The sequence below is a fragment of the Conger conger genome, chromosome 14 (assembly GCF_963514075.1).
Source record: "Conger conger chromosome 14, fConCon1.1, whole genome shotgun sequence".
In the NCBI taxonomy this organism is placed as follows: Eukaryota; Metazoa; Chordata; class Actinopteri; order Anguilliformes; family Congridae; genus Conger; species Conger conger.
The window spans coordinates 17,265,548-17,286,702 of record NC_083773.1 but is presented as its reverse complement, the minus strand read 5'-3'; the positions used below and the strand labels follow the sequence as shown (position 1 = coordinate 17,286,702).

General features: G+C 44.7%; 2 protein-coding genes across 3 annotated transcripts; both read right to left on the bottom strand.

Annotated features, from left to right (window-relative positions):
• On the bottom strand, positions 1-16,071 carry LOC133109347 (putative high affinity immunoglobulin gamma Fc receptor IC). The gene is made up of 10 exons (XM_061218636.1): positions 15,842-16,071; positions 15,355-15,630; positions 13,212-13,487; positions 11,905-12,009; positions 11,205-11,255; positions 10,630-10,739; positions 10,304-10,372; positions 9,142-9,195; positions 2,136-2,180; positions 1-1,568 (listed from the first exon to the last, which is right to left on the bottom strand). The coding sequence occupies exons 2-10, from the start codon at positions 15,617-15,619 to the stop codon at positions 1,485-1,487; spliced, it is 1,059 nt and encodes a 352-aa protein (XP_061074620.1). The 5' UTR covers positions 15,620-15,630; positions 15,842-16,071; the 3' UTR covers positions 1-1,484.
• Positions 15,993-20,952, bottom strand: LOC133109346 (high affinity immunoglobulin gamma Fc receptor I-like). 2 transcript variants are annotated; one of them, XM_061218635.1, is made up of 7 exons: positions 20,897-20,952; positions 20,365-20,400; positions 19,666-19,959; positions 18,628-18,909; positions 18,143-18,418; positions 17,280-17,561; positions 15,993-16,123 (listed from the first exon to the last, which is right to left on the bottom strand). In XM_061218635.1, the coding sequence occupies exons 1-7, from the start codon at positions 20,919-20,921 to the stop codon at positions 16,086-16,088; spliced, it is 1,233 nt and encodes a 410-aa protein (XP_061074619.1). In that variant the 5' UTR covers positions 20,922-20,952; the 3' UTR covers positions 15,993-16,085. The 2 variants fall into 2 exon arrangements, with proteins under 2 accessions (XP_061074619.1, XP_061074618.1); XM_061218634.1 differs by lacking the exons at positions 20,365-20,400; positions 20,897-20,952 and having other exon boundaries at positions 19,666-20,217.
• Between the last annotated feature and the right edge of the window lie 203 nt (positions 20,953-21,155).

Sequence of the window (21,155 nt, the reverse complement as noted above, 5' to 3'; positions counted from 1 at the left end):
TTCCTTAATCCATATTTATTTTAAGCAAAATACATCTATAAAAAAACCCACAAATATCAAAATACATTTTTGCCTAATTCACTAGCAGAGTCTGATTAAAAAAAGTATAGACAACACACGTCAAAGACACATAAATAATAGTCCTGTTTGACATTTGACCTATGACCATTCATCAGAAGTCCCTTTACAGAAATGTCATCACACACACATTCAGATTTCTTCTTCCCCAAGACATACTTTAGCAGAAAAGAATTGGTCAAGAGGAAATGTTGAGGGAAAAAAAATAATGCTTAAAGAAGAAATGAACAGAGAAAACAAATCAAATGGCAGTTTTTATCTCATCTGGCTAACACTGAACTGCTGTATGAACTACAAAGTGTTCCATTCTACCTAAATGAAGTGAATGTCTCAATTATCCAAAGTAAAAACCAATTAATAGCATCTGGGTACAATAATAAATATGTCTTTCACATTTGAGATGGTGAGCAAACCCTGTCTCACTCTTAACCATATAGCCTAGTTAATCTAATTTTTCCCTTTTCATAGCATTCCAAATAAAAGCTTTCTGATGCACAAAAAGTCCAATCACTGGATTTTTGGTTCTAAACTAGTGGCACCACCTATTGTTCGCTGAAGGAAATGCAGGCTTGCACGATGCAGTTTGTTTAATATTGTGTGCTTGTACATGAAAACTGACACTAGATGATCATCAATATTCCTATTAAAACCATAATAAGCATATTACTTTAGCAAAAACATTACATGATTTGGCTAAGCAAAATATCTGCAAGTCTTCCAATTCCTGTTGGATTTCTCATGCCATTTTGAAAAGAATACTAAAATAGATCATTTAAAAAAGGATATAATCAAACAATGTTCAGAACTAAGGAATGTGTCACAGCTTCAATGTTCTAATTTCACATGTATTCACTAAGAAGCAAAAAGAATGAAAATAAATCAGGTACACGTATCCTACCTAAAGGTAATCTATGCATTGCATGATATGTGCATTGGATACAGGGGCATCCTGTAGCATAGTGGTTAAGGTGGTTCTAATCCTGTTGTAGCCACAATAAGATCCGCACAGCTGTTGGGCCCTTGAGCAAGGCCCTTAACCCTGCATTGCACCAGGGGAGGATTGTCTTGCAAATAATGTAATGTAATGGATAAACCTATCCATGGGGGCGACATGGCTCAGGCAGTAAGAGCAGTTGTCTGGCAGTCGGAGGGTTGCCGGTTCGATCTCCCGCCCGGGCTGTGTCGAAGTGTCCCTGAGCGAGACACCTACCTAACCTATTTGCTCCTGACGAGCTGGTCGGTGCCTTGCATGGCAGCCAATCGCCGTTGGTATGTGAATGTGTGTATGACTGGGTGAATGAGAAGCATCATTTGTACAGCGCTTTGGATAAAGGCGCTATATAAATGCCAACCATTTACCATTTACCTACATTCATCTCCGAACCATGGGATGAAGTTCTCCTGCATTAAATAAAATCCTCACGCTTTCCTTTGCGATCACACCCATCTGTGATGTTCCCAACTGAGATGTTTTTCCCTTCACTGGTCAGCTAAAACAAATGAGAAATAAACTACAGATTCAGATAATCTGAACAGAATCACAAATGGAAACCAAATAATCTAAATACAGCCAAGATGAGCTATCAATGTCACAGTTGTACAGTTGTATCAATTGTACAGTGCTTTGGATAAAGGCACTATATAAATGCAGAGCATTGTTGAAATATACAATGAAACAAAATGGTGAACATTTGGTCAAATATTTTTCAATTAAATGGTCAAACATTACAGCAAAAATGATTAAATACCTTCTGCTCCATTAATGATGGACAAATATATTAATTAAGCATGAAATTAACTTTTCATTAGTTAATGCATTTGTTAAAAACAAAACCTATTTGCTACATGACATTTATACACGCGCAAACCATAGAATGAACGTATAATTAGTTAAACATTAACTGACTTTTTCAATATGAATTGGCAAAAACGAATGTAGTTGTTAGCATGAATGAATGATGTACAAATACATTAACAGAGCTGTACAGATGAAGCTCTCAGTAGTAGTTAGTTAAGAACTGCATTAGTTCATGCCCGAGTTGTCAATGTAACAGTACCTTTGAATGACGTAAATTCTTCCGGATCCTTTTTTTTTGGGAATACTAGGAAAGCAAAGTAGAAATAAAAACGTTGTTAAACATGTCAACCTGCTAAGCATCAGTCATGATGGAAGCAAACTCATTAGACTGGCAGACATCAGAACTCAAATTCAGTCAAGCAGCCTTAAGTCACATGCTCATGATTTTACAGATAAAGAATTACATTTTCTGCACACAGTGCGCCTCATTTATCAATATTTTCGGAAATCCGTGTGCAGAGTTATGCGTGAAACAAACTAACAACGTTCACCAGATTCATGAAAGACACGTAGACACAGCTTTTTTTTCTTCTTTTGTTTTTTTTTCCTATCCACATGTGTATGCTGATAAATAGTAAATCAAAGGCACGTGCACAAAATCTGCGATTAGCATAAATTCACGCCCCTAAAACACCATATATGGAATTTCGGCTTTTTAAATAGATAGAAAGAGATTGAAGTTCTGTTAATGGAAGTAAAACAAGCCAAAAAACATACACCGATCAGCCATAACATTAAAACCGCCTGCTTAAACCAGTTTTTTTTTTTCACGATTTAAACTGTATAAACTCAATAGTGCATTTTTGTGTTATTTCAATAACTTGGTACGAACTGGTGTTCAGGATCACGTCTATCTTAACAAGTGCTCCAGGACGTGTCGATTTTTTCATATTTAAAAATGAAAATAAAAGCCATATTTAGAAATACATGGGATCTATTCTGACATAAATTTCACCACATGCAGTACCATGTAATTCCAACAGAGGGAAGAAGGGTGAAAGTGATGTAGGATTAGATGCCCTGCATTTTTTAATATGGCGGGTGGTCTTTATTTATTTTAAAATATGAAACATTCTACAGGTCCTGGAGCATCTGTTATGATAGACGGCATCGCAAACATATATATATATATATATATATATATATATATATATATTGTGGCGCCCCTGCTCCTGCATGTTGCGCCACGTGGGTAGAGAACCCCAGAAGGGCCCGCACAACGCAACCCTGCAACCGTTATGCATTGGGAGAGGTATGCGAAGGGGTCTATTTTCCTAGGGAAGTGATGGGGAGATCAGCACCATGGAGAGAGAACCCTCTACCTGCAGGTCCAGGACCCCGGACAGCGCACGTAAGTGAACACGGGGGAAAACTACTGACTCAGCTGCAGCTCTTTTCCCTAATGAGCAGGGGAAGATATTTAAGGCGCGGTCGAGGCTGCAAACGGAGTCGGTCGGCGCCTATGCTGAGGAAGGGAGAGCAGAGGAAAGAGCCTCTACCGTACTGACCTGGAGGATTAAACCTAAAAGGAGGCCCCACCATTACCAACGGACACGTGAGGATAATTGAGCCCCCTTACCTAACCCTATCTCTGTGTGCTTCCCCCAGCCCTGACGCGGCCCCGGAGTGAAGAAGGAAGGAAGCCCTGAAAAATACCCCGGTCTGGGAAGAACCTAATTTAGTTTTGCCTCAACGGCCCTTTTATTTTCTCCCGTTTTACTACCCTTGCCCTGAGGGGGGGCGCTATCAGCAATACCCCAACGAAAAAAAAAAGAAAACAGAAAAAATAAAAAGTCTAATTTTTTCTGGATTACTGACTCCTGTGTCTTGGATTTCAGCTGGGCCCACCCACGGCCTCAGGATTTACCCCCAGGCACCACATATGGTGGAGAATGCGGGCACACTGATGCCACGCTGGGAAAGTTGGTCTGGACGGAAGAATCAACGCGACTGAGGTCACCGCGAATGGAGGCCACACCCCCCAGTGAAGGGAGACGAAGGACACGGCTGGCTGCACCTACCCTGGCCGAGATGCAAGAGGCAGAAGCAGAGGAGGAGTCCCGAGGGATGATGTTGGAAGCGGTCATCACCGAGCTGGCAAAGTCCCAGCGGGCCCTGCAGGAAGCGGTGGTTGAACTCTGTCGCCTATCTCCACGCGACGGGTCGAGATGGACCCCACGAGATGTATTGATGAAGATGACGGGCGACGATGACGTCGAGGCGTACCTCCACGTGTTCGAGCAAGCAGCTCAACGTGAAGAATGGCCGCCGGCAGACTGGGCGGCCATACTAGCCCCTTTCTTAATGGGGGAGGCCCAACAGGCCTACCGGGATATGGCCGTGGCTGATGCCACCGACTACCTCAAGTTGAAGAAAGCCATCCTGGCCCGATATAGGCTCAGCCTCCCCGCACGAGCCCAGCGCTACCACGAATGGTCATATGATGCCTCCCAGCCTACCCGGTCCCAAATCGCCGCCCTGACCCGCTTGACTAAGAGCTGGCTGGCCGAGGGAGAGGGGCCACCCCTGTTGGAGAGGGTCGTGTTGGACCGATGCACCCGCGCCCTACCGAAGGAGGCCAAACAATACGTAGCCCAGGTGGGACCCGCCTCGGTAGACCTCCTAGTGGCCCTCCTTGAAAACCATCAGGTAACCCAGCAGATGCTCCAACCAGAACGCACCGAAACCCAGAGCCAACCAACCCAGGGCCCACAACCTGTGAAGCACCCACCGCCCCTCCCTAACCCAAATCGCCGGGGCAGACCCAATACAGGGAGACCACGGCCTGAGTGGAGATGCTACAACTGCGGAGAGGAGGGGCATCTAGTCAGGAACTGCCCTGGGAAGGAGGTGTCCAGGCCCACCGCCAGTGGTGCGAGCAGCCCCGTGCACCCCTGCCTGTACCTGACCACCTGCTGGGCACATCAGAGTACGGAGGCCCCCAGATTCCCGGTACGAGTGGGGGACCGGGACACTGAAGCAGTGCTCGACTCGGGCAGCGCCATCACCCTGCTGCGACCAGAATTTGCGGGAGAAGAGAGGGGTGAAGAGGTGGCTGTGGCATGCATCCATGGGGACACCAGGAAATACCCCACGGTGTGGGTGGACCTAATCACCCCACGGGGAACCCACTCGGTGAGAGCAGGAGTGGTACCAAATCTACCCGTACCTGTGTTAATGGGAAGAGACTGCCCTTTGTTCCGGACCTATTGGGAGGAGGGGCCCCGGTCTCCGAACGAGATGAGGCCACGACGGCCCCGACGGGTGGCCCGCCGCACCCCCCATCCAGTCTGGGCAGTGACATCTGGGGACAGTGAAGTAGAGGCCCCGCTACCAGAGTGGGAACGCCAACCAAACCCCCCGGCCACCAGTGGAACCGTCACCGCGACCGAAAAAGAGCTTGGGGAGGCCCTGCCCCCGGAGAAAGACGTCCGTCTGGCCTTCTCGGATGGGCCCCGAGAGACGAGCGAGGAGGCCGAAGCGCCCACCCGCTTCGGCACTGCCCAACTAAACGAGCCCAAGTTCGCTCAAGCCTGGAGAGACGCCCGAGACATTAACGGGGTACCCCAAGGGGCGGTGAGTACACCAGCTTATCCCTTCTTCAGGGTAAAACGTGACCTGCTCTATCGGGTCTGTAACCCACAGGGGGAGGAAGTCGAGCAGCTGCTCGTACCCCAACCGTTTGTGTCCCGAGTCCTCTATTTAGGCCACACTCACCTACTGGGAGCCCATCTGGGAAGGGAGAAGACCTACGAGAGGATCCTGGCGAGGTTCTATTGGCCCGGGGTGAAAAAGGCTGTGGAGGACTACTGCCGCCACTGCGCTGTGTGCCAACTCCATAGCCCTAAGGTAACCCTGAGAAACCCACTAATCCCCCTTCCTGTTATCGATGTACCCTTCAGGAGGATCGCGATGGACATCCTGGGGCCCTTGCCGAAGTCCAGCCGGGGACATCGGTACATCCTGGTGATCTTGGACTATGCGACTCGCTACCCAGAAGCTATCCCGCTCAGGACTGCGACAGGAAAAGCAGTGGCCAAGGAGTTGTTCATGCTCTTTAGCCGGGTCGGGATAGCGGAGGAACTCCTGACAGACCAAGGGACGTGCTTCATGTCAGGGGTCCTAAAAGAGATGTGCCGGCTGCTACACGTGACCCAACTGCGGACCTCCGTCTACCACCCCCAAACCGATGGGCTAGTGGAGAGGTTCAACAAAACCCTCAAGTCCATGCTGAGGAAGACAATCGAGACTGACGGTAAGGACTGGGACCAGCTCTTACCCTATCTCCTCTTTTCAGTCAGAGAGGTACCCCAGAGCACGACCGGCTTCGCTCCATTTGAACTATTATATGGCCGACGACCTCGGGGACTACTAGACCTGGCAAAGGAGGCCTGGGAACAGCAACCGTCCAAAACCCGCAGCCTGATCGAACACGTGGAACAAATGGACCGGCGGATGGCCCAGATCTGGCCCATGATGAGGGCCCACATGGAACAGGTCCAACAAGAGCAAGCCAGGCTGTATAACCGGGGAGCGCAGGTGAGAGAATTTGTCCCAGGAGACAAGGTGATGATCCTAGTCCCCACCAGTGAGTGTAAATTTCTGGCCCAATGGCATGGGCCGTATGAGGTCGTGGAGCGCACGGGACCAGTGAACTACCGGGTGAGGCAGCCGGGGCGACGACGCCACCTCCAGATCTACCATGTTAATCTGATGAAGAGATGGTATGAGCCACCCCCAGCTCCGACCCCAGCCCTCTCCGCCCAGTGTGTCCCACCACCGACCCCTGATGTGAGGATGGGAGAGCAGTTGAGCTGCCGGCAGAAGCAAGCGCTACGTGAGCTGGTCGACCGGAACCGGGACGTCTTCTCGACTATGCCTGGCCGCACCCACCTGATCACCCACGACATCAGCACCGAACCAGGGAAGACGGTGAAGCTACGACCCTACCGAATCCCGGAAGCTCGCAGACACGCCATACAGGAGGAGGTGAGGAAAATGCTTGACCTCGGGGTCATTGAGGAAAGCCGCAGTGCCTGGTCCAGTCCCGTGGTGCTGGTCCCCAAGCCGGATGGGAGCTGGCGGTTCTGCAACGACTTCCGCCGGCTGAACGACATCTCCCTGTGTGACGCGTACCCCATGCCGAGAGTGGACGAACTCATCGAGCGGCTGGGACCGGCCCGATTCATAAGCACCCTGGACCTGACGCGGGGATATTGGCAAGTTCCCCTAACCCCCCGTGCCAGGGAGAAGACGGCCTTTGCGACCCCCACGGGCCTCTACCAATACACAGTCCTCCCCTTCGGCGTACATGGAGCCCCAGCCACGTTCCAGCGACTGATGGACCAGGTGTTACGGCCCCACCAGATGTATTGCGCAGCCTACTTGGATGACATAATCATACACAGCACCGACTGGGACAGTCACGTCGGCAGGATCGAAGCTGTGCTGACGTCACTGAGGGAGGCCGGGCTGACAGCTAACCCTGCGAAGTGCCGGCTCGGACTGGAGGAAGCGGCCTATCTTGGCCACACTGTCGGGAGGGGACGGGTGAAGCCCCAGTCGAACAAGGTCGACAGCATCGTCACCTGGCCCCAACCGGCCACCAAGAAGCAGGTGAGAATGTTCCTGGGTCTGGTGGGGTACTACCGACAGTTTGTTCCAGAGTTTGCAGCACGAGCAGCCCCGCTCCACGACCTCACCAAAAAGGAGCAGCCCAACCGGGTCCAGTGGAACCCCCTCGCCACTGCAGCCTTCCTGGACTTACGGGCAGCCCTGGGGGAGGAACCGGTACTGATCACCCCTGATTTTAAGAAAACCTTTGTGCTGCAGACCGACGCATCGGAAGTGGGACTTGGGGCTGTACTCTCGCAGATCCAGGACGGAGTGGAGCACCCAGTGACGTACATCAGCCGGAAACTCCTCAGCCATGAGAAGAATTACGCCACGGTCGAGAAGGAATGCCTCGCCATCAAATGGGCAGTAGGTAAATTACGCTACTACCTACTCGACCGTGAGTTCTTGTTGGTGACTGATCATGCCCCCTTAAAATGGATGTACCTTAACCGGGACAGCAATGCCCGAGTGACCCGCTGGTTTTTAGAGCTGCAACCCTACAGGTTCAAGGTGGAGCATCGTGCTGGGAAGCTGCACCAGAATGCTGATGCGCTATCCAGGAGAGAGGATGGCCTAGGGGCAGACGCTCCCGCCCGGGGCTTGGAGCTGAGGGGGGGAATATGTGGCGCCCCTGCTCCTGCATGTTGCGCCACGTGGGTAGAGAACCCCAGAAGGGCCCGCACAACGCAACCCTGCAACCGTTATGCATTGGGAGAGGTATGCGAAGGGGTCTATTTTCCTAGGGAAGTGATGGGGAGATCAGCACCATGGAGAGAGAACCCTCTACCTGCAGGTCCAGGACCCCGGACAGCGCACGTAAGTGAACACGGGGGAAAACTACTGACTCAGCTGCAGCTCTTTTCCCTAATGAGCAGGGGAAGATATTTAAGGCGCGGTCGAGGCTGCAAACGGAGTCGGTCGGCGCCTATGCTGAGGAAGGGAGAGCAGAGGAAAGAGCCTCTACCGTACTGACCTGGAGGATTAAACCTAAAAGGAGGCCCCACCATTACCAACGGACACGTGAGGATAATTGAGCCCCCTTACCTAACCCTATCTCTGTGTGCTTCCCCCAGCCCTGACGCGGCCCCGGAGTGAAGAAGGAAGGAAGCCCTGAAAAATACCCCGGTCTGGGAAGAACCTAATTTAGTTTTGCCTCAACGGCCCTTTTATTTTCTCCCGTTTTACTACCCTTGCCCTGAGGGGGGGCGCTATCAGCAATACCCCAACGAAAAAAAAAAGAAAACAGAAAAAATAAAAAGTCTAATTTTTTCTGGATTACTGACTCCTGTGTCTTGGATTTCAGCTGGGCCCACCCACGGCCTCAGGATTTACCCCCAGGCACCACAATATATATATATATATATATATATAATATTCATTAATGGAATAAAAAAAGTAACTACAAACGCTTTACAACCTTGCTCTTTGACAGCTGAGACCACTCATGAAGTTTGTTCGGCTCCAAAAATGCATTTCCACTGGATTTACAGTGAATTTTGTTCGGCTCATATTTGATAAATGAGGCCCATTATCTTTCTGAATCTATTTGAAGGAAAAGGAAAACAAATGAAGAATGTGATAAGCAGTACCTTCCTTCCTCTTCTCCAGGTTGACAATGGAATAAAGTGCAATGCTGTAATCAGCTACAAATACAAAGAAATACAGTGTAGTAAATAACCTAAATGTGAGAAATAAGCACTACACCACAATGAGAATGTTCAATTCACTGGTGTGCTGTGAACAGAATTCAGGAATATATTTTAGCATGCCATTATTAAATGACTGAGAAGCGCATGAAAGATGTGTTCAGAGATCATGCCTGGTCACTAAAAAAATGTTTTTGTCATGGTTGGATTTTCTTCCCAGACAGGAAACTATATCAAAGCTAACATGGTAAATATGATCTAGATATCGGAACCTAAAATATGACTGTAAAATATAAGTGTATTAATGAAAACTCTATCCTGCATGGCTAGAAATAAAACTATGGGAGTGTCTGGATCTGAATGCAGAAATTAAACTATGGGACTGTCTGGATCTGAAGACAGAAATTAAACGATGGCGGTGTCTGGATCTGAAGACAGAAATTAAACTATGGGGGTGTCTGGATCTGAAGACAGAAATTAAACTTTGGGGGTGTCTGGATCTGAAGACAGAAATTAAACTATGGGGGTGTCTAGATCTGAACACTGAGGTGTGTTGCACTTTCCATCACTATAACATTACAACACAATGGGCAGTGCGATGAGACACATTTAATATGCCTATCCTGTACAGTTATTTGGCTGAGGGTTTTATCCAAAGCAACTTACAGTTGATTAGACTAAGCTGGGGACAATCCCGACTGGAGCAATGAGGGGTTAGGGGCCTTGCTCATGGGCCAAATAGATATATGGATTTTATCATGGCTACACCGGGCTTGAATCACCGACTTTCTGGGTCCCAGGCATATAACTTACTAGGCTACAGGCTGCCCCATGCCCTACAGGCAGCAGTGTGAACAGGAAATCATTAAAGGGGGCGACATTGGCTCAGGAGCAGTCATCTGGCAGTCGGAGTTTGCAAGGCATCCAATCACCGTTGGTGTGTGTGAATGGGTGAATGAGAAGCATCAATTGTATAGCGCTTTGGATAAAGGCACTATATAAATGCAAACTATTGTTTAAATATACAATGAAAATAAATGGTGAACATTAGGTCAAACATTTTTCAATGAAATGGTCAAACATTACAGCAAAAATAACGAAATACCTTCTGCCCCAGTGGACTGTTGTACATCAGTGAAATCGTCAACGACACTGTACAGGTTTTCTGAAATGTCTATTTTAAGGCAGTGAGAATACATGAGATACATGACTGAAGTCACCGGCACATTACATTACATTACATTATTGGCATTTTGGCAGACGCTCTTATCCAGAGCGACGTACAGTTGATTAGACTAAGCAGGAGACAATCCTCCCCTGGAGCAATGCAGGGTTAAGGGCCTTGCTCAAGGGCCCAACGGCTGTGCGGATTTTTTTATTGTGGCTACACCGGGATTAGAACCACCGACCTTGGGTGTCCCAGTCATTTACCTTAACCACAACGCTACAGGCCGCCCTGTGGCCTGTAGGCCCTGTGGTATAACCCTGGTGGACAGCACCCAAATCTCCCTTCTGGCACCACAGCCCCCAGGAACCTACTGCTGGGGGCAGAAGCAACCCTCGTTTAAATGAGATTTCCTTTTGACAGTACATGTACTGTACATTTGTAATCCTTAACACAGAATTCAAAATAATTCATATATTATTATTATTATTATTATTATTTTTATTATTATTATTATTATTATTATTATTATTATTATTATTATTATGATTAGGAGTAGTAGTAGTAGTAGTAGTAGTAGTATTAGTAGGTACTGGTGGTTGTATATTTAAAGGGAAAAAATGAGGACACTCAGGTCTTCAACAGGGAATTGCCCTGTTGGTAACATTATTCTAATGAATACTGAGTATACAAATAAATTCTAGGTATATGGAGCTTAAAAATATATGTGATGGCCAGACAGATTTTATCTTGTAATGACCTTGTGGTGAGACAGCACAAGATGTCTCACTGAGAGGTCAGAAATATTAACAAGGGGAAGCAGAGACAGGATATTTCTCACCTGTGGGTGGTTTTGAGAAAAACATGTTGCTTTGCGCTGTCGTCTTGCAAGCTGTTGAACAGAATGTAATGCACACACATGGCAGAGAGGCACTCAGTTAATTTAAGCAATGTTGATTTAACTTCTAGCACTAGGAAACCAGATGCCTTCATTATTTTTCCTAAAAATTATAATTATTTTACCATTAATCTTCCTATTAATAATGAAGGCTATGAAAGTATTTTCAATGAATCTTTTTATTTGTGTGCAAAAATGAATGGACAATCAAGGGATCTTGGTTTCCTTTTAAGGGGTACTTAATTTAAATTAAGGGGGTTGGAATGGTTTCAGGGATAAATTAATGTATAATTAATGTCAATGTAAGGGATTTGTATTTCATAGTTTATTCAACTTGAAATGGTGTGTTCATCATTTCAGATTATACAAGCACAGTTCCTTACCCATTATACCACACTTCAGCTATATTCACTGTTCCGCATTATACTACACAAGTGTGGTGAGTCATCATTCAAAATACTTGCTTTTATATGCAGCATAAGAAAAGTAGGAGGAAGAAAAACATGTCTAATATGGGCTACAGACAGTGAACTGAAGGTTGCAGGTTCAAGTACAGTTTGCAGCACAGTACTGGAGTACTCTTGAGCAAGCTTAACCTGGATTAATTCAGTATACTATATCCAGCTGTATACATCACACTCACTTGACTTCCTTGACTTCATTTTCATTCTCAGGCATATACATCCCAGTATAATCAGGATAATCCCCAATAAGAATGAGCTGGTCACCAGGATCTTGCGCTTCAGATCTGACAGACAGGGAACACAAAACAAAGTGTGGGACCCCAAACCAGGCACATCATTATAAATGACTATTTGTAACACATTGGTGACCATCCTCAGGAGTGCCAAACTAGGCATGCTATTGTGACATACTAGACCAGGGGTCGGCAACCCTGGTCCTGGAGAGCCGCAGGGTGTGCTGGCTTTCGTTCTTACTTGGCATTAATTGATCAATGAAAGCCGTTGATTGCACAGTTAACTCACCTCACCTGGTTTCTTGGGTCTGAATCGGTTGCTTATTTTAAGGTGGAGACGAAAGCCAGCACACCCTGCGGCTCTCCAGGACCAGGGTTGCCGACCCCTGTACTAGACTGTTTGTCAAGGTGTCCTTGGGTGTCCTACACGCCACATCACTGATCTGTGATTATGTCACACTACAAGGGGTAAAGACACCTGTTTGTCGTTCCCAATGTTCATATTCGGGCCCGATACGGGAAACTGGCGAGAACATTTTGTCAAAATCTGGCTGAATTTGTGTAGCCTGATCCTGGCATTAGAGGCACTACATTATATAACTGTTGAATGGGAAACCGGTAGCCCTCACAAATTTGTCCCTTTACTCTTTTACCACTCACATTCAAACTTTTACTCTTTAAACACTCGTTTTCTAACTTTTACTCTTTAAGCACTCGTTTTCTAACTTTTACTCTTTAACCACTTTAACTTTTACTCTTGGTTTATCAAAACAATGTGCTTTGCATATCAGTTGATTGTAAAACAATATATTTTAACAATTATATCCTCAGATTTAAGATAATGTTAAAAAACACAACACACGCACAACAATATTGCAATTTAGTTTCATATCATTTTTTTGCAATCAACTGGTGTGCGAATGGGATACACATTGTTTGGAGACGGAGGTTCTGTAACTGTTTGCTCATGAGAAGACATGATTTTGAAAAATTTTCTCGATGATCGTTTCAAACCACTTCCTAGGTCCAGTCACTTTTTTTGTGTTGGGTGGGACTATAACACTCGATTACTCTTTATGCTTAAAAATACCACTGTGCACTGCACAGCACTGCCTGGTTCTCTCTCTTTCACAGTAAAATGTATATTGCAGTGTGATTTCCTGTCACCATGAGTGCTTGCAGGGTAGCGGAGAAAGTGGTCTGGGGCGGGTCTCTTTTCATGAAATACTCCAAGAATAATAAGTGGAACATACCAATGTTGCGTTCTCTAAATCCTTCGCTGATCTCTGTGTAAGATGGCCTGTCTGTTCTGTTTCCTCTACAACTATATTCGCTGTTGTAGGAGTCGTTTGCTGAGGTCAGTATGAGTCTGTCTCTGCTGGGGTCCAGTAGAAGACTCTGTCCATCTCTGTACCACGTGTAGTTCCACTTAGCCGGGCTCCCATTAACCTCACACCTCAGTGTCAGACTGTCTGTCCTGAAGATCCCTGTCCATGGAGTCTCCAGGGTCAGCACAGCATGAGGACGAGCTGAAACACCACAGTAATTATGAAATGGTTCATTAGAGCACTGTGCTCAAATATAACTGATAATACTTCAAAATCCGGGGCCAAAACTTGACTGAAAATATTATTCATAATTTGGCATTTGTATGTGTGCACTTTGTATGTGTGTGAGTGAGTGCAGACATGCATGTGCTCACGTGCGTGTGTCTGTTTGCAAGCATGTGCGTTCATAATACCGCTATGATTCATGTTATTTCAGTTGCCGTAAAGGTGAACAACAACACTACAAATAACAGTACAGAAATATACAAGCACACACAGCCAATATTATGCCACTTCATGACTTGGCCATTGAGTGCCATAGGGAGGTATCCTGAACCACTGTGACAAGTCTCATTGTTCCCATGTGGCTTGGCCAAAACTGGGAATAGGATGGATAATTGCATTTCCAAAATGGAGGCATATCCAAGGTCAGCAACATAAAAGGTACAGATCTATGTTCTAGATGAGGAAATTTTATATAACAGCAAGTTTTATAGATCTAAAAGAAAGCAATGATTTTTCATGAATTTAAGAATAAAAAAAGATATATTATGCTTGATAGTGCCACCATATGATTCAATTGGGTCAATTCTCTCTTGCTAGTTTGGTTCTTCATTTGAGTGCCAATATAGGTACCATATTTCATGAACTTCATTTAAACTGTTTTGGAGTTATTAGCAATTTTATAAGCCACATCCACATTGATATTTTTTTACTCTGGAAATCTAGAATGGTTGACATGATTGAGGCAAATTTGTTCTCCGGGCAGAGACATTGGGATATGGGAAATAATGCTCATGACAGTAGTGCAGAGAGAGAAATAAGCTTATTGAAATAATTACAGGTTTTATGAATTACTATAGCATCCCCGATGGAGCAATTTTTGTTTGCTAGTACATGGTGACCAGTAGTACATATCTACCAAATTCTAAGAAGATTGGACCTTGGTCATGGTCTTCCCATGACTGCTACATTTTGATTGGCTGATGGCAGCCATGTTCTTCGAACATTCGTGGATGATCTGTCTGGATCTGTATGCTTCAAATACTATAGCCCCAAAAAACATCAAACATTTCACTTTGTTCCTATAGAGCAGGGGTGTCAAACTCCAGTCCTGGAGGGCTGCAGTTTCTGCTGGTTTTTGGTGTGTTTCAGTACGAGAGATAAATTTCAGTCTTTCATTGGCTAAAGAGTCCACACACCTTGTTCTCAAGGCCTTAATTGGCTGCTGATTGAAAGGAAACCATAAATACCAGCAGACACTGCAGCCCTCCAGGACTGGAGTTTGACACCTGTGCTATAGAGCCACCAACCGGCCAATCGGAGTAAGTTTTGTTGACAGAGTAGCAGGTGGGGAAACAACATTTTTCTGTGCAAGCACTTTCAAGACAGAAAAATGAAGCCAGAAAAAAGAGCTAAATGTATTATGTTACCAGTAATGTTGAGTTTGAGAGAGTCACTATATAGGGTGTAGAAAGGGCCTCTCCCTGCTTGACACCAGTACTCTCCCCTGTGTGACTCAGCAGCATGGCGGATGGTGTAACTGGACCCGTCAGTGCTGCTGGAGTCAGTGCTGGTTAGTGCTGCTCTATTTACAAATTCTGAAATGCTGTTTGCCAACCACCAGTAAATGGAAGAAAAAGAAGAACATGGCTAACTGTCTGAGTGTGTTGGCCAATATGCATATTTGTATGACTCTTCCGGTCACTATTAATAAAAGACACAGAAGTTACTGAGTTCTGAGAAAAGGCCAACCTGCTTTGGAAGTGGTATGAACAAATTAAAATACTAGATTCTAATCATTTTAATAATTACTTCTGCATTTGCTATGATAGAAATGACAGCTTACCAGAAACTTTCACTTTAATTGTATTGCTGCTGCCAGTATACAATACTCTTTCTTTATGCTGTCCTTTACATGTGTATGTTCCTGAGTCTGACTGATCAGCAGACAGGATCTCATAGGTGGCCTTAGTCGTGTCCACAGGAAGTTCTTTTTCACCTCTGTACCATTTATACACCCACAAAGGGGAGTCACCCTGAATGTCACAGTGCAGAGTCACGCTCTCTCCATTAAAGAAGTTTGTCCAACTCGTCTGTAGAGTCAGAACCATGGGTGGGAGCGCTGGAAAGACCAGGAGACAAAGTGCAGGATGAAAATGGAGTCACATAAATACCTGCTTCTGATGGATTACTTATGCCGGTCAGTCAACACCTATCTACACAATATTGCAATGGTAACACAAAGTAGACCTTTATAAATCCTGGTTATTACAGTTACAGAAGAACATAAAAACAGGTCGATGTAATTTTCATAGCATAACAACATTACTCACCATCTACAGTCAGTGTCACATATTTGCTCTTTTCAGTGGAAACAGCTCTTCCTGGTATTCCCCCTCTACAGTAGTATCTTCCCCTGTGTGACAGATCTAGAGCTGGGATTGTGAACTCATTTGTGCTTCTGGAGGATGCACTGTTACGAGACTCTCCATCTCTGTACCACTGATATCTCCACTCAGTCTGCTGGCTCTGAATGTCACATTTCAGAGTGACTTTCTCAGAGGGGTAGAACGTCCTTCATGCAGGCTCCAGGGTCAGCACAGCAGGCGGTGGAGCTGCCAGAACAGGACACAATCAAACCCAGCACTGAGCCCCAGAATTTCAGCTCTTCACAAATGTTTGTATTTACAGTACTGTGTTTTCAGCAGGGATGCATTAAAAATGGCACAATGATTTATTAAACTTTCATTTAATAGAGCAAATAACAGTGCAGAGTCACTCTCTCTACATTAAAAAAGTTTGTCCAATTAGTCTGTAGAATCAGAACCACGGATGGGAGCGCTAGAAAGACCAGGAGACAATGTCAGGGTTGGGAGGTAGCACCGGCTGTGGCCACCAGGGGTTTATTATTTTCACCTGGTGCTCATTAGTGCCAATGGGGTGGCTACCTCCAGAAGGTATTTAAAGCCCTCTTTGACCATCGGTCGGGGCTTTGGTGTCACTGTTCGCTCTGCCACCTAGCCGGTATTAGCACATGGTAAGACTCAGCATTCGAGTCAGGTATTGTGCTGGTTCTGTGTTCAGAAAAGGTAAGGAAGGGGTCTGCGCGTTAGTGTGTGTACACTGCAGCCGCCTTCCTGTAGGTTCTTTTGTTCTTTGTTTCGTTTTGTTTTCGGCTCGTGTGAGTCCGTGGGTGAGGGACGTTGTCCCCGGTATTTTGTATTTTGGTTTGTGTGTTTTTTCGGAGCTACGACTCCTGAGTCTTTATTTTCGTTAGCCCAGTCTTTTATACTGGGTTGTACTTTTATTTTGGGTTTTCCCCGGTCCGGGGCAGTAGTGCTAGCCTTTACGCACTCATTTTTTGTTTGTGATTTTCGCCCTGGTTTTGGAGGGTAGTTTTATTTTCTGAGCCGTTATTTGGGGCTCTTCCTTTTATTTGTGCGGAGTTGTCTCCGTGTACAGTGCTGTCTCCTCTACCCCCCCCGGGGTCTTAGTGGCGGGCTCGTTTGTGGGTCCGCTTACAAGGGGTCACCCCCTTAGTCGCACCTGGCTCTCCGCACCTCCTCAACCTCATAGACAAAGTGCAGGATGAAGATGGAGTCACAGAAATACCTGCTTCTGATGGATTACTTATGCTGGTCAGTCAACACCTATCTACACAATATTACAAAGGTAAAACATAGTAGACCTTTATAAATACTGGTAATTACAGTTACAGAAGAACATAAAAACAGGTCTATGTAATTTTCATAGCATAACAACATTACTCACCATCTACAGTCAGTGTCACATAGTTGCTCTTTTCAGTGGAAACAGCTCTTCCTGGTATTCCCCCTCTACAGTAGTATCTTCCCCTGTGTGACAGATCTAGAGCTGGGATTGTGAACCCATTTGTGCTTCTGGAGGGCGCACTGTCACGAGACTCTCCGTCTCTGTACCACTGATAGATCCACTCAGTCTGCTGGCTCTGAATGTCACATTTCAGAGTGACTTTCTCAGAGGGGTAGAACGTCCTCCATGCAGGCTCCAGGGTCAGCACAGCAGGCGGTGGAGCTGCCAGAACAGGACACAATCAAACCCAGCACTGAGCCCCAGAATTTCAGCTCTTCACAAATGTTTGTCTTTCCAGTACTGTGTTTTCAGCAGGGATGCATTAAAAATGGCTTTCAATTTTAATAAATGAAGTTCACGCCTTGGTGTAATTTTAGACTGATTTCAGTTTTAAAGCCCATATTAGAGATCAAGACAGCATTCTTTGATTTGAGTAATGTTGCCAATGTACAGCCATTTTTAACAGAACAGGATTTGTAAGAGTCACAAGAGCACAATAAGGCATGCAACAAAAAGCAGTGGAGTAACTGGAAGAAATATATCTGGATGCTTCAAATCAAGAAATGCATGAGCAAAGAACCAATTAATTTGCCTTTAACCTTGACTTTGAAATACGTGACAGAAAATGCACATAAATATTTACACAATCCAAATTAACATCTCAACATTAAGCTTGATGGTGACTGAATGAGGCCAATGTGTGGCTGTAAGTGCTATGAGCATATTCAATTTTCATTTAATAGAGCAAATAATGAATTTTAATCATTACATTTGTATTTGTTATGTAGCAAATGACAGCTTACCAGAAACTTTCACTTTAATTGTATTGCTGCTGCCAGTATACAGTTCTCTTTCTTTATGCTGTCCTTTACATGTGTAGGTTCCTGAGTCTGACTGATCGGCAGACAGGATCTCATAGGTGTCCTTATTCGTGTCCACAGGAAGTTCTTTTTCACCTCTGTACCAATTATACACCCACACAGGAGAGCCTCCCTGAATGTCACAGTGCAGAGTCACTCTCTCTCCGTTAAAGAAATTTGTCCAACTCGTCTGTAGAGCCAGAACCACAGTTGGGAGAGCTGGATAGACCAGGAGACAAAGTGCATGATGAAAATGGAGTCACAGAAATACCTGCTTCTGATGGATTACTTATGCTGGTCAGTCAACACCTATCTACACAATATTACAAAGGTAAAACATAGTAGACCTTTATAAATACTGGTTATTACAGTTACAGAAGAACTTAAAACAGGTCGATGTAATAGCATAGCATAACAACATTACTCACCATCTACAGTCAGTGTCACATAGTTGCTCTTTTCAGTGGAAACAGCTCTTCCTGGTATTCCCCCTCTACAGTAGTATCTTCCCCTGTGTGACAGATCTAGAGCTGGGATTGTGAACTCATTTGTGCTTCTGGAGGATGCACTGTTACGAGACTCTCCGTCCTTGTACCACTGATATCTCCACTCAGTCTGCTGGCTCTGAATGTCACATTTCAGAGTGACTTTCTCAGAGGGGTAGAACGTCCTCCATGCAGGCTCCAGGGTCAGCACAGCAGGCGGTGGAGCTGCCAGAACAGGACACAATCAAACCCAGCACTGAGCCCCAGAATTTCAGCTCTTCACAAATGTTTGTATTTTCAGTACTGTGTTTTCAGCAGGGATGCATTAAACATGGCTTTCAATTTTAATAAATGAAGTTCACGCCTTGGTGTAATTTTAGACTGATTTCAGTTTTAAAGCCCATATTAGAGATCAAGACAGCATTCTTTGATTTGAAAAATATTGCCAAAGTACAGCCATTTTTAACACAGGAGGATTTGTAACAGTCACAAGAGCATAGTAAGGCATGCAACAAAAGTGAAGTAACTGGAAGAAATACCTCTGGATGCTTCAAATCAAGAAATACATGAGCAAAGAACCAATTTATTTGCCCTTAACCTTGACTTCGAAATACGTGACAGAAAATGCACATCAATATGTACACAACCCAAATTAGCATCTCAACATTAAGCTTGATGGTGACTGAATGAGGCCAATGTGTGGCTGCAAGTGCAATGTGCACCATTAGAAATGTGGTTACACTTCAAGAGTCTCAGTGTGAACAAGCACTCCAATGAACACAGCCTAAAAGACTGACTTACTTTTCAGTCTCCAACACATGACTTTTTTTCTGTAAAGAGACAAATACTGTTCTCCTGCTTTTTTCAACATGTTTGAGTTTAATTGGTTCAGTTGTCCATTTAAAAAGAGAAATATGATGTTCTGATGATATGAAGTGATAATGATCATATTCTGTAAATTAAATTAACATATTGTCTTACATGTCACTGTCAGAGTATACGGAGTGCTGATTATCGTGCGATTTTCAGCCTTTGCTTCACACCAATACTGAGCACTGTCAGACTCCACCACCTGGTTCAGGATGTAAACAGCAGAGCCTTCTCCAGTATAGGAGTAGGGTGTGGGCTCTTCTGCTTCTCTTAACTTCTTCCAGGAGTACTCCCATCGGGTGAATGGATCTGAATCCTCTACCTTACAGTTGAGACGCACAGTCTCCTGTAACCACACGTCTGACCCTTGTGGATCAGCAGTCAGGACAGCCCGAGCACTGGTCTCTAGTGGAGAGAGATTGGCCCAGTGAAAAGAAAGGATGTGGAATGGCTTGATAAAACAAGCATTCAGCATTATCAGCATGTAAAAATGTTCACAGTCAGCCAATGTTTACTTATTGATGAGCAATTTCACAAAAATGATCAGCAGCCCAACTTGCAGGCATTTATCAATAGAGCATGAATGTTTGTTAAAGTAATACATTTATTTATATTTATAATTATAATGGCAGTACTTGTTTGTATTTGAAATGCTGAGTTTGTTGTGTACTAACGTTAATTACAATGTACTGTAGCTGACATTGTACTGATGATTGGTACTTTCCCCTTTGGTAAAAAAGCCATTTCCCCAAAATAATTACTTAAAATACTGTAAAATATCATAAGTTGCAAGTACTTAAAAATACTTACCTGTCTCCTGTACAAACAAAAGCAGGACTAGGTGTACTGGGGGAAATAAACAAAATGAGGAGTATTCAGGTATAAAGCAAACCAGCAGTACAAGTGTAGTGCACAGACACTTTGTGTAGATATGATCACAAGAAGAATATTTGGAACAAACACAAAAAATACGACAAATACATTCTCAAAGCTTCCTTGTTTGCTTGACATACAGAAGGGCACCTGAAAAGCACTTTGTATGTACAGGAACCCTTTTAACGCTGCCATAGGGGGCACCTGTCATTCTAGTATGCTGTGTTTTCTTCTCCTACTTCATAAACATGTCCAGTTTGTGTGTAAAATGAGTATTAAATGCACTTTCTGACTAACTTAGATGGATTCCACACAACAGGATGATAATCTTATGTACACAATGACACATAATGATGCACAGTGCTTCATTCACACCTGGAATGCATTATTCCCAATTTTGTTCTAACTCTGTGTGTAATTTGTTCTCACGTAAAGTCACCCACAAGAAAGACATTTAAAAAAAACTCACATGCTGCCGTGGTGAATTCATACATGTTAAGCTTTCTCTCCCCTGCTGTTTGTCCAACATGCATGCATTAATAGAGCAAATAATGAATTTTAATCATTACATTTGTATTTGTTATGTAGAAAATGACAGCTTACCAGAAACTTTCACTTTAATTGTATTGCTGCTGCCAGTATACAGTTCTCTTTCTTCATGCTGTCCTTTACATGTGTATGTTCCTGAGTTTGACTTTTGCATTTAGATATGTCTGCTCCCTTTAGCA

Excerpts from the sequence above, each read along its gene's own strand:
- LOC133109347 (XM_061218636.1), bottom strand. The coding sequence starts at position 15,619 with ATGGTTCTGACTCTACAGACGAGTTGGACAAACTTCTTTAATGGAGAG. Across the intron at positions 11,256-11,904 it reads AATGAAGTCAAGGAAGTCAA|CTTGCAAGACGACAGCGCAA; the intron begins GTGAGTGTGATG and ends TCTGTTCAACAG. Across the intron at positions 10,373-10,629 it reads CCTGTAGCGTTGTGGTTAAG|ACATTTCAGAAAACCTGTAC; the intron begins GTAAATGACTGG and ends GCCTTAAAATAG.
- LOC133109346 (XM_061218634.1), bottom strand. The coding sequence starts at position 20,038 with ATGCTGATAATGCTGAATGCTTGTTTTATCAAGCCATTCCACATCCTT. Across the intron at positions 18,910-19,665 it reads GTATACTCTGACAGTGACAT|CTCCACCGCCTGCTGTGCTG; the intron begins GTAAGACAATAT and ends CTGTTCTGGCAG. Across the intron at positions 18,419-18,627 it reads TGTGACACTGACTGTAGATG|CTCTCCCAACTGTGGTTCTG; the intron begins GTGAGTAATGTT and ends TGGTCTATCCAG.